This window comes from Tachysurus vachellii, chromosome 14 (genome assembly GCF_030014155.1).
Source record: "Tachysurus vachellii isolate PV-2020 chromosome 14, HZAU_Pvac_v1, whole genome shotgun sequence".
In the NCBI taxonomy this organism is placed as follows: Eukaryota; Metazoa; Chordata; class Actinopteri; order Siluriformes; family Bagridae; genus Tachysurus; species Tachysurus vachellii.
Genome location: NC_083473.1, coordinates 6,351,218 through 6,370,232, shown reverse-complemented (window position 1 = coordinate 6,370,232; position 19,015 = coordinate 6,351,218). Strand labels below are relative to the sequence as shown.

The window sequence follows — 19,015 nt, the reverse complement described above, 5'->3', positions numbered from 1 at the left end:
ACACAATTATTTCCCTTTCTAATGTTTCTAAATATAATTTCTGTGTTCTTTGTTTCTGCTTGTGATATTACCAGTTGGACTTAACATTGTTTACCAGTCTATTGACCCATGATATATATATAATGGATTCACTCCCCAAAAAATACACATGCTGCTACACCCTTGCATCCTGCCTCAGGCTACAGATATGGAGCAGCTCTTACTGGATTTATGTAAGTATTTGTTCTGAGGCCTCTTGGGTACTTTTTCAGACTTTTGTTATCTCAAGGCTGGACCTGTGAAACTGAATCATAATGTAGCTGCACAAAGCTTTCTAAGTTCTCAGACACCACACCCCATTACTTTTCCTTTTCTGGCTTCTGGTAACTGCCCACATCAGCTATAAAGCACTGAAGCTCATTTACAAAGCCAAAAGCAGTCCAGCCCCCATTTACCTGAAGGCTCTCATCAAACCCTACTCTAATGCACATGCACATTCCCTTTGAACCTCTAGCACAGCTTGACTGGATCCTCCATCCATCCAGGAACAAAGAAGACCAGCATCAAAGCACTTCTGTAAGTCGCCCCTGATAAGTGTGTCTGCTGAATGCTGTAAATGTAAACATAAAATATGAATAAAAAATTCGAGTCATTTCTAGTTCTAATGAGTTTACTGATAAAAAAAAAAATATATTAATGCCAGTGACTTCAATGTAGTTCTTTTAAGTTTTTAGTCAGTCAGCATTTCAAGAAATCTGATTGTTAACACCTGAGCTATGGCAGGTTTGTCCAATCTTATCTGGCAAGGGCCGATGTGGGTGCAGGTTTTAATCCCTACCAAGCAAAAGCCACAACTGAGACTACTAGAACAGAATCCTTTATTTTGTCACATATACATTACAGCACAGCGAAATTCTTTCTTTGCATATCCCAAATTTGGAGGTTGGGATCAGAGCACAGGGTCAGCCATGATATAGCACCCCTGGAGCAATGAGGGTTAAGGGCCTTGCACAAGGGCCCAATAGTGGCAGCTTGGCAGTGCTGGGGCTTGTACTCTGATCTTCCAATCAACAACCACTTGAGCCACCACTGTAACCACTGAAAGCTAAGATCAACTGATTAACAGCTGGAATCAAGTGTAGCTTCTAAGCATCTGTTTCCTGCTTTTATCTGAAAACCTCAGTGAATATAAAGAACCATTTCTTCTTGTTCTTTAGTATGTTTTGCGATCCTTCTCCTTTTTAAATTCTAAGCATTACTTCCCGATGGTCTTCTTGGCTTTCTGGATTTCCTGTGGTTTTGGTCTGGTTTCCCCTGTTTTCTTAATCTGCCTGTAGATCTCTGATTGTAAAGAAAGATTTTAACTCCACTTTCCCTTTGGTATCTTTTACACATTTAGTGATAGTTTATATTGTTTAAAAATCCTTGGACATTTCTAGACTAATTTGCATTTTTTACTAATGATGTACAATATTTGTTTGACAGAATCAGGTTGTTATCATCAACACTCAAGAATGGGCACATTTTGGTGTCGATGCTGAAACCATTATGATTTTTTTCCCCATCACAAAAGAACTGTGGCTCTGAGCCAAAATGCTCTGTGTCTAAAAGCAAGACCCAGTGATGCCAAAGGCTTGCAGGCCTCATCCTTATGTTTCCATGACAACAACTTGAACCAAAAGTTATTTATTGACATTATAATAAGACATGAAGCATGCAAGGGTTTGCTTTTTCCCTTTAAACAGCCACAGTCAAAAGAGCATGCTTTCATTTCAATGGAGATTCAGAAGCCCAGTATGCGAATAGGTTGAATGCAAAAATGAGTATGATTTGCGTCCCCCTGTAGCCGCGTGTGACCTGAAAGCATCAGGCTGAAACCCTGCAGCCCTCCTGTGCCTTCTAATCCACCTCCCAATAATCACAAGTCCACAGGAAGCACTGGGGAAATAAGGAAATTAGGCCAAGATGGCAGAGGTAAAAATAACGACCTATTTATAGCAGTAGCTACATCGTCATCATTGTCATCATCCGTTAACATCTCCATGCTTGTGTGTGAGGTTGAGGAGAAAGCGGTTGCCATGGCAAGGAAAGCGGTGTTGAATGACAAGCTGCTCTTTTTAAAAGTGTTTTCTGACACTCACCTGGATGGCGTAACAGTGTCTCAGCCCTCATCTCTCTCTTCCTCGTTCTCCATTTCTCTCACCCTCACTCGCTGTTTCTGTCACTGCTACATCCTCTCTTCTTTCCCCCTTCAACGATATTTCTGACTATTTCTTCGTCTTGCATCCCACTCATCTCAGGACTTCTCTCCATCTCAATCTTCTGTCTTTTCTATCCCAATCTTTCGTTTCTCATCTGTTTTAAGACCACCTCTTCTTTCTATTATTTAGTTTCTTTTTTTCTCTTAATTACCCTCTAACTACTTCCCTTACTAACCTTTATATCTGTTTTCTCTGCCTTTATTTACCATCTCTTTTCTCGTTGCTATTCTGTTCTTGAGTCTACGGTTAAAAACATTTAAATGTGTTCGTGCTGTCAGCTGAGTTGGCAGATAATTACCGTTAATATTTACAACCGTACAACATACTGTAATCTCAGGAGGTTATCCAGGCCATACAAAGACTTCTTGAGTCATTTTGTCTGTATAGTCGGGGTTGTTGTCTTGTTGTAATGTCTGTCTTCTCCACAGATTCACTTAATGCCCCAGTATATTGCTCTATTTATTTTCCCCTTCGGTGACATAAATTCACCAACATCGTTTGCAGAGAAGCAGCCCTACTGTATATCCTGATGCTCCCACCCCCATGCTTCACTGTGAGAATGGTCATACTCAAAAACCTTCTTTTTTCTAAATGGCATGCAACAACAGCTCTATTTTGGGTTCATCTGACCAGAGAATTCAATTCAGTTCAATTTGTTTTGCGCTTTTAACAAAAAAGTGTTGTGTTAATGTCATAAAAATGTTGTCAATGTTGTACCAATATTGTCAGTGTTGTGTTAATGTCATAAAAATGTTGTGTTAGTGTTGTGTCAATGTTGTCAGTGTTGTGTTAATGTCATAAAAATGTTGTGTCAGTGTAATGTCAATGTTGTCAGTGTTGTGTTAATGTCATAATGTTTTGTCAATGCTGTGTCAATGTTGTACCGATGTTGTCAACATCATGCCAATGTTGTGTCATTGTTGTGGTAATGTCATATCAGTGTTGTGTCAATGTTGTCAATGTTGTATCAATGTTGTCAGCATTGTGTAAATGCCATAATAATGTTGTACCAATGTTGAGTCAGTGTTGTAACAATGTTGTCAATAGCATGCCAATGTTGTGTCGATGTTGTGCTAATGTTGTACCAATGATGGGTCAATGTTGTCAGTATCATGCCAGTGGTGTGTCGGTGTTGTGTTAATGTTGTACCAATGTTGGGTGAATGTTGTAACAATGTTGTCAATATCATGCCAATGGTGTGTCGGTGTTGTGTCAATGTTGTACCAATGTTGTGTCAACATAAATCCAATGTTTTTCAAGCAAGGATTAGTAGTGTTGTCCCTGAGAACTTTAGAAAGCACCTTCACTATGATTGCTACTTGTTGACTGAAATATTCTCAGCTAATAACAATTTCTTTCATAATGTTACCTTCACTGAGAATTCTTTTACAGCATTTAAATCTAGAAAGTTAAAGATTGTGTCTATAGTGTCTGAATTCTTTAACACTTAGGGATACACATTTTAGATCATATTTACAAGAACAAGGTCAAAAGATATATAATGTGATTATTGTGATGATTCTCATTGCTGGATTCTCACAGTGCCTGAATACTTACAGTATATCCTCTCACTGTTTATAGGGTATCTGTTTGAAATACAGGCTAGCTAACAAACACTGGCTGTCTAGCTAGACTAACAGTAATGCTGCAGAGCTTTAACTGCAGTTTAAATGTTTGTGTTTCTGAATCTAGGCTTTTTAAAGCAGCACAAATTATTAAATTGTTGAAATGTGGGGAAAAATAAGCAAGTCAAAGTTGACTATAGTGGAAATATATGGAACTACATGGAAATACTGTATAATCTGCAACTGATGTAAATACTCCCAGAATATCCCATGGCCAGATTTAAACTATCTGTGGTACAATGTACCACTCCTTTCCATTTATTAATCTGATATTTGCTTCCCTCCTCTTCTTTATCTCTTGTCTCTCTTTCTGCATCTCTCTCATATTGTTTTAATAGTCATTTGGCTTCTGCGCTTCACCTCTCTGCATCACTTTCCACATTTTCTTCTCTCTTTGACTACCTTTAATTCTCACTTCTCACGTCTCCATTTTCTCCATGTCTCTTCCCTGTCCATATCAATGCAATCTCTCTCTCTCTCTCTCTCTCTCTCTCTCTCTCTCTCTCTCTCTCTCTCAATCCCTTAGTTTCTCTTGCTCTCAGTCTGTCTCCTCTTTCCTCTCTCATTACATTCCACACTTGCTCTTCTGAATCTTAATCTTCACTCTCTGGCTCCTGGTTGTTATCTCTAATTCTCCATCTTCTTCTCTTTTTTTCTTGGTTATTTCTTTCATTTCTGTCCCATTTCTCCCTTATTTCTAACCTCTATTGGTATCTTTCTGTTCGTGGTGCTTATCTGTAATTCTTAATCTCTCCTGTTTGCTTTAATTCCTCTTCCTTTTCCAGCTCATTTCCATCCACATATGGAAGTGAAGGTCAGGTTATATTTTATTCTTGACAGTTTTCTCCTCCTTTACTGAGTTCAGTACAATATGCTCTGTACAATATGCCCTGATCATCCTCTGAAACCTTACTATAGTATGTTACCATGGAGACAATGTTGTCAACATCTTGTCAATGTTGACTCAACTTTGTGTCAATGTCGTGTCAGGATTGTACCAACATCGTAGCAATAGTGTGTTAATGTCATATCAACATTGTCTAAATGTTGTGTCAGCATCATGTCAGTATTGTTTCCATATCATTCTCATCTCAGTGTCATCATTGTGTCAGTGTTACGTTAATGTCATACCAATGTTGTGTCAGTGTTACGTTAATGTCATACCAATGTTGTGTCAGTGTTACGTTAATGTCATACCAATGTTGTGTCAGTGTTATGTTAATGTCATACCAATGTTGTGTCAGTGTTGTGTTAATGTCATACCAATGTTGTGTCAGTGTTGTGTTAATGTCATACCGATGTTGCGTCAGTGTTGTGTTAATGTCATACCAATGTTGTGTCAGTGTTGTGTTAATGTCATACCGATGTTGCGTCAGTGTTGTGTTAATGTCATACCAATGTTGTGTCAGTGTTGTGTTAATGTCATACCGATGTTGCGTCAGTGTTGTGTTAATGTCATACCAATGTTGTGTCAGGGATGTGTTAATGTCATACCGATGTTGCGTCAGTGTTGTGTTAATGTCATACCGATGTTGTGTCAGTGTTACGTTAATGTCAAACCAATGTTGTGTCAGTGTTGTGTTAATGTCATACCAATGTTGTGTCAGTGTTGTGTTAATGTCATACCGATGTTGCGTCAGTGTTGTGTTAATGTCATACCAATGTTGTGTCAGTGTTGTGTTAATGTCATACCGATGTTGCGTCAGTGTTGTGTTAATGTCATACCAATGTTGTGTCAGTGTTGTGTTAATGTCATACCGATGTTGCGTCAGTGTTGTGTTAATGTCATACCAATGTTGTGTCAGTGTTGTGTTAATGTCATACCGATGTTGCGTCAGTGTTGTTTTAATGTCATACCAATGTTGTGTCAGTGTTGTGTTAATGTCATACCAATGTTGTGTCAGTGTTGTGTTAATGTCATACCGATGTTGCGTCAGTGTTGTTTTAATGTCATACCAATGTTGTGTCAGTGTTGTGTTAATGTCATACCAATGTTGTGTCAGTGTTGTGTTAATGTCATACCGATGTTGCGTCAGTGTTGTTTTAATGTCATACCAATGTTGCGTCAGTGTTGTGTTAATGTCATACCAATGTTGCGTCAGTGTTGTGTTAATGTCATACCAATGTTGCATCAGTGTTGTGTTAATGTTATACCAATGTTGTGTCAATGGTGTACCAATGTTGTGTCAACATCATGCCAATGTCCTGTCAGTGTTGTGTTAATGTCATACCAATGTTGTGTCAGTGTTGTGTTAATGTCATACCAATGTTGTGTCAGTGTTGTGTTAATGTCATACCAATGTTGTGTCAGTGTTGTGTTAATGTCATACCGATGTTGCGTCAGTGTAGTGTTAATGTCATAACAATGTTGCGTCAGTGTTGTGTTAATGTCATACCAATGTTGTGTCAATGGTGTACCAATGTTGTGTCAACATCATGCCAATGTCCTGTCAGTGTTGTGTTAATGTCATACCAATGTCCTGTCAGTGTTGTGTTAATGTCATACCAATGTTGTGTCAGTGTTGTGTTAATGTCATACCAATGTTGTATCAATGTTGCACCAATGTTGTGTCAACACCATGCCATTGTTGTTTCAGTGTTGTGTTAATGTCATGCCAGTGTTGCGTCAGTGTCATACTTGTGTTTCAATGTTGTACCAATGTTGTGTCACTGTTGTTTTAATATCATACCAATGTTGTCTCAATGTTTTTCCAGTGTTTAGTTAACTTCATTCCAATGTTGTCAGTGTTGTGTTAATGTCAAACCAATATTGTGTCAGTGTTGTGTTAATCTCATACTGCACTGTCTGTTGTCAATGTCATATCAACATTGTCTCAATGTTACGTCAATGTTGTTGCAAAAATCATGTTAGAGTCGTTCCAACATCATGTCAATATTGTGCCAACAATGTCACGTTATTTTAATTAATTTCAATGTCATGTCTATTTTGTGTCAGTCTTGGTTCACTGTTGTAAAAAATGCTGCATTAACATCATGCCAATGTTCCAGTGTTGTCAATATTGTGTAAACATAATTTTAATATTGTCAGTGATGTCACTCTCGTCTCAATGCCGTTTCAATATCGATGTCATGTTATGTCAATGTTGTACCAATGTTGTATCAACATTATGTCACTGTTTGTCGACTTTGTGTCAGCATTGTGTCCATGTCATGTTAACTGCCTTCCAGTGTTGTGTCAGTGTGTATAAACTACTAAGAAAATGTTGTCAAAGGAGCTCTTTTCATGGAAAACAAGCCAATGTTAACCCAATGCTAGCAAAGTAGCATATTTCATAACAACTGTCATCAATATTAAGAGAATAACTTGTGTTTGTAACTTATTTTCAGCAATGTCAGACCTTAAACCCTATTTGTATATTAAAGCGTTAAGCTAGCTAATATAAATTGTGTAGATATGCTCACGTAACTATATTATTATAAAATATAAAATATTTTAAACACTTTACCAGCCTCTATATACAGCTATCAGTTGCACCTTGTATGTTATGCCCTTATAGCTACCTGGACATTTAAGGTGTACATTTTCAATTGGGAATTAAATTTTAATTTGAATTCAAATGCTAAATCTAGTAGCTGTTTTTTCTTGAGTTATTTTAAAAACCTCAATTCACGTCGCCACTATTCGCCTCACGTTAACCGATCGAACGGGTTGTAACAATATCTTTAAAAAGTCCGTTTTACAGCACAAAGAGGAAACACCAGTACTGTGCCTAAGTGACCCCACTTCTGCTCTTTAATAATTATCTGTGCAGACTCTAGCTCGTTCAAGCGGCTGTGTTTCCCTTCTGCATGTTCTTCTGCAGTGCTGCGTTTTTCAGAGTTCACACAAGGTTTGGTGTATAGCCCTAGGCATGCTGTGCACCTTTATTCCAAATGACCTTGTTTACTGAGGCTTGCACACAAAAGGGCTCTGGACTAGCATTTTATTATGACGGTGTGCTTGAGATGTAGACACATCTACTGGTCACCCATGACAAAGCATGCCACATACACAGCTGAATCAACCAAGTCGATAAGCATTGTGAATTATCATGTAACAATTAGCACACTATGATAAAAGCCAGCTAGGAGAATGCAGAAATAGAGCAGCTCCAGGCTTCTGTAAGTCTTCAGTCAAGTGACACCACTTTAGCATCGTTTATTTTGACATGGCAATGTGGACGCTGGCACATGATGCATGACATGGATGATTTGCCATCTTGGATGGCTCACTGTGTTTTCGTCAAGCGCTGCCAGCTTCTATCTGAGAGGAGCAGTCTTAGCCAATGATTACATTTGTCGTCGGCAAAAATAACCCACAAACACGCAAATAGGAGTTCTGTCAAAATATCGCAAAGCAAAACATGCCTGTTCAGCAACGTGAAACTCAAGTTTGGTCTGATTTGTGAATAGGGGACGCCAATATTTTTGCCAAATATGCATTCGAAAAGTTCTTATGTTGTCAGAAGGATGGGAAGTGTTCATTTTTTTTTCTTTTTGATTTTACTAGATTTATGTAATGACATGAAAGAAAGCAAAAGTAAATACATCCATAAATTAAGACAAAAAGACTAGCCATCCAATGAGGACGAAAGTAATGGCACCCTATAAAAGGATGGAGGAGTTACTGTGTGTCTGTGATAGCTGAAATGCTGCACTGTCTGAGTGGCTGCATTTCTGAAAGACACAATGCATGTCATGCTTACGAGGAAACCAAACCCACTGTTTAATCATCATTTTGACATTTTCACCTCTCTGAGATTTTTGCTTGTTATGGAGTATTGTTGCAGTCACTAAATGTAAATCGGCTGCATCATAAACCTGTGCTTAATTGGCATTTATTGACATTATAATATATATATACAAGAATGAAGAAAATCAGTTTGGTGTCACTTTTTTCATTTTTGTTTTGCTTAGCCCATGAAAAAATCTTCACAGCTTTACTAACAGCCTGATAAACGGATCCTAGTATGAGCCTAGTATTTTTGCCTATTCTCTAAAAAGGGAGCCAATAATTCTTGAGTTATCTGTATATATTAGAGACCTAGACTGGCCTTGACACTTTGACCACTGATTATATTCATCCATGCAACAGCAGAAACAACCCTCAAATATCCAAATATTATTTCTGTCAAAATATTACAAAGTTAAACATGTCTGTTTCAACAACACTGAAAAACTCAATATTGGTCTGAAGCCTAATCTCACAGTCAGTTCCTGTCGTGCTAAAACCACTATTGACTGAACTGATGCTCTGAAAAAAAAAAAAAAAACAGACAGAGGTACTAATCTCGCTGGTCTCTACCCAGCGGTCCCTCTCGGCACTGACTGTCATCTTTCTCTTCTTCCTTGCGTCTGGCCACAACAAAACAAGGCGGCTTGTTTAATAGCGCCTAAATGGTAGATTACACAAAGGGACTTTTGGCCACTATAAATAGCGGTGTGTTTGTGCAAGCTCTGTCTAATCTTCGCAAACCCCAAAAAGCAACTCAAACACACTATCCAGCCCACTCACACCTCCATGTGTCATCTTCACACTTTCCCGAATAAATAATGTGTCATTTTGGTACGTCGCATTATTCCTGAGTCTTTTCGAAAAAAGAACAATGAAGCACACGGGGTGATGAATGTAGTGCATTAAAAATGTATGCAAAAAGGAAAATCAGATAAAAGAGAAAGACGTGAGTTTTATCAGCGAGAGTGGAGTGCTTGTGTTCTGCAGTAATTTACAGTTAGGGATGTAAAAATTTATCAATTGGTCTGAATACAGTATGTAATGGCCACTGCAGAAAAACTGTGTTTTTGTTGCTGTATTGCAGTTATATAATCACTACACTGTGAGGTTTAGATACCTTAATTTTACATCATAAAATTTAATTTATACTCAATATATAATAAAACTATCCTCTCAAAGATTTATGGCATATTTTCTTTACCATTTTTACTGCAGTGTCAATAAAGAGTAAAAATTCCTCTGTTCTTTTGCTTGTTTCGTGATGTTTAAAATAGAAAGTTTCATTTTTGTGAAAAAAAACTGATCCATATTCAGACCCCTGTAGGAGGTGTGGCTTGTGAGACTGCCAGTCAAGCCATCATGTGTCACCCAGATGATGACGGGTTACCTTTTGATTCTGGTTTCTCTCAAGGTTTTTTCCTCATATTGTCTCAGGGAGATTTTTCCCCACCATCCCAACTGGCTTGTTCTTGGGGGATCAAATTGACATGCATTGTAGGATATCATCTCTAAATTGTCTGTAGTGTGTGAGTGTGTGTGAGATTGTGTGATAGACTGGGAATCTTGTCTAGGGTGTACCGGTTGTGGTTTATGTGACTGTCAATCCCCCTGAAAGAGGTGGGGTTTATGTGACTGTCAGTTCACCTAAAGGAGGTGGGGTTTATGTGATGGTCAGTTCACCTGAAAGAGGTGGGGTTTATGTGATGGTCAGTTCACCTGAAAGAGGTGGGGTTTATGTGACTGTCAGTTCACCTGAAAGAGGTGGGGTTTATGTGACTGTCAGTTCCCCTGAAAGAGGTGGGGTTTATGTGACTGTCAATTCACTTGAAAGAGGTGGGATTTATGTGATGGTCAGTTCACCTGAAAGAGGTGGGGTTTATGTGACTGTCAATCCCCCTGAAAGAGGTGGGGTTTATGTGACTATCAAGCCCCCCTGAAAGAGGTGGGGTTTATGTGACTGTCAGTTCACTTGAAAGAGGTGGGGTTTATGTGACTGTCAGTTCACCTGAAAGAGGTGGGGTTTATGTGACTGTCAGTTCACCTGAAAGAGGTGGGGTTTATGTGACTGTCAGTTCACCTGAAAGAGGTGGGGCTTATGTGACGGTCAATCCCCCTGAAGGAGGTGGGGTTTTTTGTGAATGTCAGTTCACCTGAAGGAAGAAAATGGCCTTCCACCTTTTAAAGCCACCAGTTTTTGAAAATTAAACTCTAGTTGTCTGTACAATAATGAATTCCACTGTGTCTTGTTGAAAACATCTCTAAGCCATATTGAATCACTGTCTGCTTTAAATATTTATTTCTTACATCTGACTGAGATGTGGTTCCTAATCTCATAAGGAGAGATACACACCCCTAGTGAGAGCAGACTGTCTGCGTTTTGACTAGCTGCATGTCAGGGCCTGTTAGTTTTTACCTGAATAGGATATTAACAGAGATGGTATAGGAGCAGGATAATCACATCTACCTTCTGGTGTCTGATAGGCAAACTGAGCATCTCCTGGTAATTAAATGCTTAGGAAGCAGTGTGTCTGTGGAGTAACAGGCAATCATTCCCCTTTAAAACATGCAAACACACACACACACACACACATACACACACACACACATGCTGCACCCCATTTCAAGCAGCATGACAAGTTTTTTCACTAAACCCCCAACATCAGAAAGGAGAAAACGTCATTACTACCTCTGATTGCGTACCACTTTAGAGCACAAGCCAGTTTTGAGTATTTTTTCATTGTCAGACAAGCTCCAGAAGCATGTGGTGCTAACAGTGAAGCTCACACACTCTCCAGGCTGTTAAATATTGTTCAGTTTTCTCTCCAGTGTCTTCTCATGAGCCGCTTCCCTGTCGCCTGTAGTGCGCTGCTACCGTAACATCCTATCCCTGCGCTGACGTTATATACTACACGTTAGCTTACATAAACCTTTACATAGTAGAGCAAAATAATTTACCTTTATTGATCCATACACTACAGAAGAATTTATCTACTGTATATGCTGCAGTGCAGATATTTTAATGTTTAAAGGAACAAAAACTGCAGACACACCACTGAACAAATAGAACAGTATAGCTGATCATCTGTCCCAAATAAATATAGCCGCTAGCATGGGTTCATTAAAATACATGAGAAAAAGAGGAATATAAACCCATGTATGAGAACATAGGGTCTCAGAGGTGCTTCCTAACTGTTTGTAAACAGAATGCATCGCTGAATTATGAGCTGAATTACATGAGTATTGATCTGAAATGTATGCTTGTTCGATAAGGAGGAAAGGAAAAGGCAAGAGACGGAAAAACTCTACCTCAGTCCATACAGCACAGTGCCATCAGGATGTAAGCGAATCATGCGGTTCTTGACCGTGACGCCGTGCACGAAGGACTTCTTGTCATTGAGGAAGTAAGTGTCAGGCACCCACAGCTGATCAGCTACGCGGTTGTCCAGTGTCAGGTTCAGAGGGATCTCTGAGTACGAGAGACGTTTGTCTCGCCATGCCTGCTGGAAATACATGGTCAGGGTATAGTCCTGTAAATTAAAGAGAAAGACAATCGAGTCAAAAAAAATCCATCAGCCAAAAAGGAACATGCAACGGCGCTTTATTAACTCGGTCTGTAGAATCTTCTCTCCTCTCATCTATTTCCAAACCAATTCATGCTAATACCACCATAAACTCCAACCAACTACCCAAGCTAAACCATTACCATAAATGCATCATATAGCATACTGCATTCTGGGGCACTTAGTTTAATGTTTGTCCTGATACATCAATAGTGTGTTTCTCATTAATATAATAATTTAACAATGCATGGTAAATGAAAGTTAGAAACAAAGCTCTTATCTTTTGTATTCCAGAGAAATGGAACCTGATCATTATCTCTTATGTTTGAGATGGCTGAAATTATTTTCCCATTATACGTCATTGTAACATTATGTCTAACTTCGAGAACGCTACATTCTCACAGAAGAACATAATCAACATCAACACCCAGCAAATTAGCAGCTGAATAACTAAACACAGCAGAAATACATGTCAGGGGTTCCAGGCTACTGGTTTTCTTTAGCTCTTTTTACTAGATGATTAATGCATTTCGAAGCTCTGTGACCAAATGTGGAACGCTGATGATTAGATTATGTTGGAAATGCTTGATTTATCTATAGATAGATAGATAGATAGATAGATAGATAGATAGATAGATAGATAGATAGATAGATAGATAGATAGATAGATAAAATAGAATTTTGTATTTGTAGGTAAAGAAGAAAGTTTGCATTTCTAAAAGTCTGATTATTGGGTTTGGATATTATTATACGTTTATTGTAGATGTTGTATGCAGTGTTTTGCTATCAAAACAATGTGAGTTGTTTTGCCAATATTATCTCTGTGTTATCTCAGTGTTATTGTGGAGATAATTGTGGAGATATTGCGTAAATTACTGTATTTCCCAGAAAGGAGCACAAACCCCACCCATTTCTCATCTCCGTGCTCACTAGCAATTAAAAACAAAGTCACGATTCTTTAAACACTGAAAGCTAATAGTGTCCTGACTAATTTGTTATCAGACATGCAGCGATAAAATAATTCATTTATTTCTACTGATTGAAAATGTCCCAAAACACCAATATGCTGGTAAAAAAGGTATAATGTCTTTCAAAATATACTTTAACTCAGTCATTAGAACTATACACAATATCTATGGAAATTCATTTTCTGCCTTGAAGCACAGAGAATATTTGGACATAAACAGCAGTTATTTCTTCTCATGTAAAGAACATTAAAAGGAGCTATGTTTTAACATTTTGAGCTATAACGGCTATTTCTGTTCCCATAAAACGGGTGCTTATTGTCTCCAAACTCACACTGGGCTTAATCACATTAATGTATTCCTCAGTTTGGTTTAACAAGAGCACGTTAGTAAAGTTTAGTGACATTATGGAAAACAGGAGGGTCTTATATTCTGACAGAGTTTATAAGAGACAGGGTCCATGTTAGAGTTCCCAGAGTTTCCATATTGATGATGAAACTTTGCTAATTAACCTCTGTCTCCCAGAATAGATAGATAGATAGATAGATAGATAGATAGATAGATAGATAGATAGATAGATAGATAGATAGATAGACACATTTTTGGCTCTCTCTGTCTGATGCTAGGAGTGAATGAGGCTTTATATTTGTGTCTGTGTGACTATGTGTGCATGTGTGTGTCTGCGTGTGTGTGTGTGTGTCTGTGTGCGCGTGCTTGTGCATGCATGCATGTGTATGCACGTGTGTGTGTCTAAGTGTGTGCGCATCTGTCTGTGTGTGTGTGCGTGCGTGCGCGTGTGTCTGTGTGTGTGTGTTTGTGTCTGTGTGCATACATGTGTGTGAGAGTGTGTGTGTGAGTGTGTGTGTTGGGGGCGTTTCAAACCCTCAATTCCTCTTTACTTTTCTGGCAACAACCCGAAAGGGAGCCTTTAAACCCAGCTATAGTCTGCCCAAAATATCACACTGATGAACGTCCTGTAGGAGAGGACAAAGCTGTGCTGCACTTTACAAGCTTTTGAAGGAACCCAGCTGGGCAACACACACACATACACACAATATCCTGGATGAAGCGTACAGTATGTGCCCAGCCCACCCTAATGAAAGTGCCACTTAATCTATAAAAAAAGTATATATATATATATATATATATATATATATATATATATATATATATATATATATATATATATATATTTATATATATATATGGTCAAAACTGTCCGATATTCCTACCCATGAAGGGGACATTTGGTCATAACGTCCCCACGAGGACAGGAAAACATGCCCACACACAAAAACACAGTGTGTGCTGATAAACATCCTCGCAATGGAATCACCGCTCTACCACAACACTCCTACTACAACATTAATTCGTGAATTTAAACCACTGCTTTTTGTGAAAACAACATGTCAATCCATAACGAACCGCCCACACACACTCCGGGACATTCTGGCTTCCCTTCTCTAAGCTTTCTCTCTCTTCCAGAGAGCGTATTCACCTTGAGTGATAAGACAAGATCCTCCTCTGCATGTAGCGGTCACATGAGGCTACATCCTTGGCTGGGGTCTGTCCCAACTTTATGAGTGTTTTATGAGATCCACAGCACAGTAAAACTCCCATAAACTCACACAACACACCACTGCACACTACTACACAGAATACGTCACAAACCACACTACATGTATAAAAAACATTACAGTACAGACTACAAAATCTCTACCTCACACATGCAATAGACAATTTAGAGATGCCAATCAGACTACTCTGGTTTTGAACTATGGAGGAAACCTGAGTACCCAGAAGAACCCAGAGAAACATAAGGGGAACATGGAAACGCTTGGTGGAGGTGGGAATCGAACCCACAATCCTGTCGGTGCTACCCACTAAGCCACCTTGCCCTAATACCACTAATAATACCACCTCAACTACTACTACTACTCTTACTATGACAGTCCAACAATTGTGTATTGATTAGGTGGTCAACAACCACCTAATCAATACACAATTATCAGAACGTATCTGATTGTAGAAAGGACATTATTCATAATAACACTCTCTGGTGTTTATAACAGTTTATAATCACAGCCTCCAGTGTCACCCAAATGAGGATGAGGTTCACTTTTGAGTCTGGTTCCTCTCAAGGTTTCTTCCTCTTCCATCTAAAGGAGTTTTTCCTCACCACAGTCACCTCAGACTTGTTCATTAGGGATAAATACAAACACATTAAAATATAACTCTAATATGAATCTTTGAGTGGGACACGGTGGCTTAGTGGTTAGCATGTTCCCCTCACACCTCCAGGGTCGAGGTTCGATTCCCGCCTCCGCCTTGTGTGTGTGGAGTTTGCATGTTCTCCCCGTGCCTTGGGGGTTTCCTCCGGGTACTCCGGTTTCCTCCCCCGGTCCAAAGACATACATGGTAGGTTGATTGGCATCTCTGGAAAATTGTCCATAGTGCGTGAGTGAACGAGAGTGTGTGTGTGCCTTGCGATGGGTTGGCACTCCGTCCAGGGTGTATCCTGCCTTGATGCCCGATGACGCCTGAGATAGGCACAGGCTCCCCGTGACCCGAGGTAGTTCGGATAAGCGGTAGAAGATGAATGAATCTTTGTATAAATAACTTTTTGTACTATATTTTTATGAGCTATAAAGCTGCCTTGAGACAACGTCCATTCTTAAAAGTGCTATACAAATAAAACTGAATTGACTTGAATTGAATCGAATAAACTAAATACCACTATTACTACCATAACTATTAATACAGCTGCTACTATTAATAGTAAAACAACTGCAACTACTGTTAATACCATTAAAGCTACTTCTATTACTTCTACTACAACTAATTAGCATAATACATGCAGACATTCCTCCATTTTCTTCATTTGATCTACTGAAACCTCAATGCATTTTAAATAAATATGAGACCTAATTGTATTTGTGCAGAAAAAGTATAGCAGACAATACAAATTAGAAAAAAAATATATAAATAAAATCTCCACCTGAGAAATTTACATTTAGAGTGTTTTTACAACCAAGCAGGTTAAATTTCATAGTAATGGTATGTATGCAATAAATCTGAACTACTAAATGAAACCACTGCACGTTCAAGAGAGGCAGTTGAGCGTTTGGTAAAATAAAGGCTGTTGTTTTGTGCGTTTGGTTTCCTAAGGGCAGATGCGAGTTCAGGAACACCTGGGTCTGGCTTTCGCCTCGTGGCTTCGATGCAGAATGAGTGAATAATTGCTCTGGTCACAGATGGTAGCAGATGCCTCTTTGGGCTCTGTTTACTCTCCTACGATATCTGTGAATCCCAAATGTGCACATGCTCAGCATTCACTGGCTCACATCGACAAATTAGTGGAAGCATCCTGTGTTTTCTTCTCCACTCCATCTCTTCCTCATCCAGTGACGTAAAGAGTCGAACGTGATCCGTCTACGACCGTCAGTCATTCATTTAGGACTAATGAGTGATTCTCGTAATGCCTTTGTGACACTCAGACAAACTGATTTGCATATTCTTATTCATATTTATAAATTCTATCGTTCTTTAATAACGGTAATGATGTAGAGATGTCCAGAGGCCAACTGTGGTATGTTCTTGGGGAGTTAAAACCAAACTGAAATCTTAAATATTCAACATTTATAATTGTTTAGAAATACACCTTCAAGGCTAAAGAGCACTGAATCTTACATTTTTTCATTTTGAAACCAATTTTACATTCACTTGCATAAGTATTCACCCCCCTGAATTTACCCACATTTTCTAGCGTCATAATGTAAAACTGAAATGGGATTAATGTGAATGCACAACATTTAAAACACAATTGGCTCCATTATCAGGCAGTATCACTGTATAAAAATTCTGTCAGAGGACTGCAGGTAAATTAAGTGAAAAGCAATTAAACCTGCAACAGATTCACTTTCAAAAGAAAGTGTAGCACGTAGAATTATAATACTCCAACTAGATACAATGAAATGCATTAATGCAATAGATCTACGCTATTACCCTCCTGCATGTTAAAGTGTAACATAAAAACACACAAAACACAAAAATAAGTGCCAGATTTATTTATACACACCTCTGATACATCTCTGCTGCATTGCCTGCATTTATTTTGGAAATGCCAGAACATGAGGTGGCATTAAATCTGTCCGAAACGGCAGTGCACTGCTCCCTGTGCCAACTGCTCTGCGGATAAATAGCTCATGCTGGGACGGTGACAGAGTGACAGGGTAATTTGTCAGGGCAGTCCTATTGAAGGCAGACACTCTGCAAATACAGCGGACATCTCCATTTAATGTGGCAGAACCCAAATCTAAGAGGTTTTTAATCTCAGACTCGCTGCACAGTCGGCACTTTTTCCGTGTCACCACCTGTTCATGACGTTTACATCTTTTACATGACGTAATATGTTATTCTTTATTATCATCTCCCCATGGTTCTTCCTAATAAACTAAATTAAATAAATAAAAATCAGGACTAGATACTGACATCATAGTGTGTAGACCTAATCTCTCTCTCTCTCTCTCTCTCTCTCTCTCTCTCTCTCTCTTTCTTTTGGTGTGTGTGTCCTAGTTGATCTTCAATCCAAGCTACAGAAACTAAACATCCTGCAAGTAAAAATTGAAGTGCACTGCTTATATAACTGCATAATCGTTTTAATAAAAGAGATAATTAGAATCAGTTTTACTTCAAACACACAATGCATTGCATTATATTAAAAAAAAAAGTCGTAATAAGACGAAGGAGTCATTATGAAAAAAAAATTATTAATATTGATATAAAAAAAAGCCAGTATGAGGGTTTTTTTGGCATCCACATCATAACTGAACAATGGAAGAATAACGTACATATGCTGTACATTTACTTATGCCAAAAAAGGCATCTTTTTTAAACCAAAATGCATGTTTAGACCGGTTTGTCTCCCAGCTGTCGTTCACCACAGGGTTATATTTGCTGTAAGCAGTCCACATCTGTATTTTCTTTCTCCTGCAGTGGGACTAGCAGATCTCATTAATTTGTCACAACACAGAACTCGTCCAAGTCTCTGGTCAAACACGAGTGGAAATATTACAGGTTGGAAAACGAGAAGACTAAAAAAACCTGTAAGCATTAATGGTTTTCTTCTGCCCCTACAACCCCCCATCCCTGGAGGACCCGAGCTCACCCCACCCTCTTCCCCCTCTCAATGCCTTTTGGGAGATTGTGCTTTACAGCTGTTTTAACACATTTTAATAAAATGGCCTGATTTACTAAATAGAGACGACACATTAACAGATTTGAAAACAGACTGCCATTTCGTTCTCTCGGGTAGCTTTAAGGTTAAACGATAACAAACTCTGCTAAAGTGTCTGAAGAGAAATTATTGATTTGGTGATTGGATATCTTAGTTAGCTTTGCTAGAACAAAACAGGTTTTTAGAGACATGAACCCATTTTGAAAAATGAGGTTTTTTTTTTGTGAAATCTGTAATATGCCAGTGTCATTTTATTAAATACTCAACTGCATAACTATTAGAACCCTTTAATAGAATTATCCAAAAAATTTGGAGGTGTCCAGAGTCTGGGCAAGAGACAGGAACACAACCTAGATGGGGTCCATTGCAGATCACTGTACACATACACAGTCAATTTATGGCATGTGGCAGATGCCCTTATCCAGAGTGACTTAAATTGATCTCATTTATACAACGGAGCACTTTAAGTTTAAGGTTCATGGTAGCTTTGCAATGCTTGGATTTGAACTCACAACCTTCTGATCAGTTGCCAACTGCCTTATTCTTTTAGCCTGTAGTAGGAGATAGGTGGACACTCATACAGCTGGCAGAAAGACAGGCAAAAGACAGTAACCAGTGCTCAGGATCAAACCAGGGTTCCTGCAACATCGCTAC

The 19,015-nt window shown here is 38.7% G+C and overlaps 1 protein-coding gene across 3 annotated transcripts in view; it reads right to left on the bottom strand.

Moving 5' to 3' along the window:
- gabrb2a (gamma-aminobutyric acid type A receptor subunit beta2a) overlaps positions 1–19,015 on the bottom strand; it is a 57,079-nt gene that overhangs the window by 25,150 nt on the left and 12,914 nt on the right. For all 3 annotated transcript variants that reach the window (XR_009649543.1, XM_060887408.1, XM_060887409.1), the window contains exon 4: positions 11,907–12,127. Coding sequence is in view for 2 of the 3 variants with exons in the window: in XM_060887408.1 (XP_060743391.1) it covers positions 11,907–12,127 (221 nt within the window). In the remaining variant the exon portion in view is untranslated. The remainder of the gene's footprint in view (positions 1–11,906; positions 12,128–19,015) is intronic.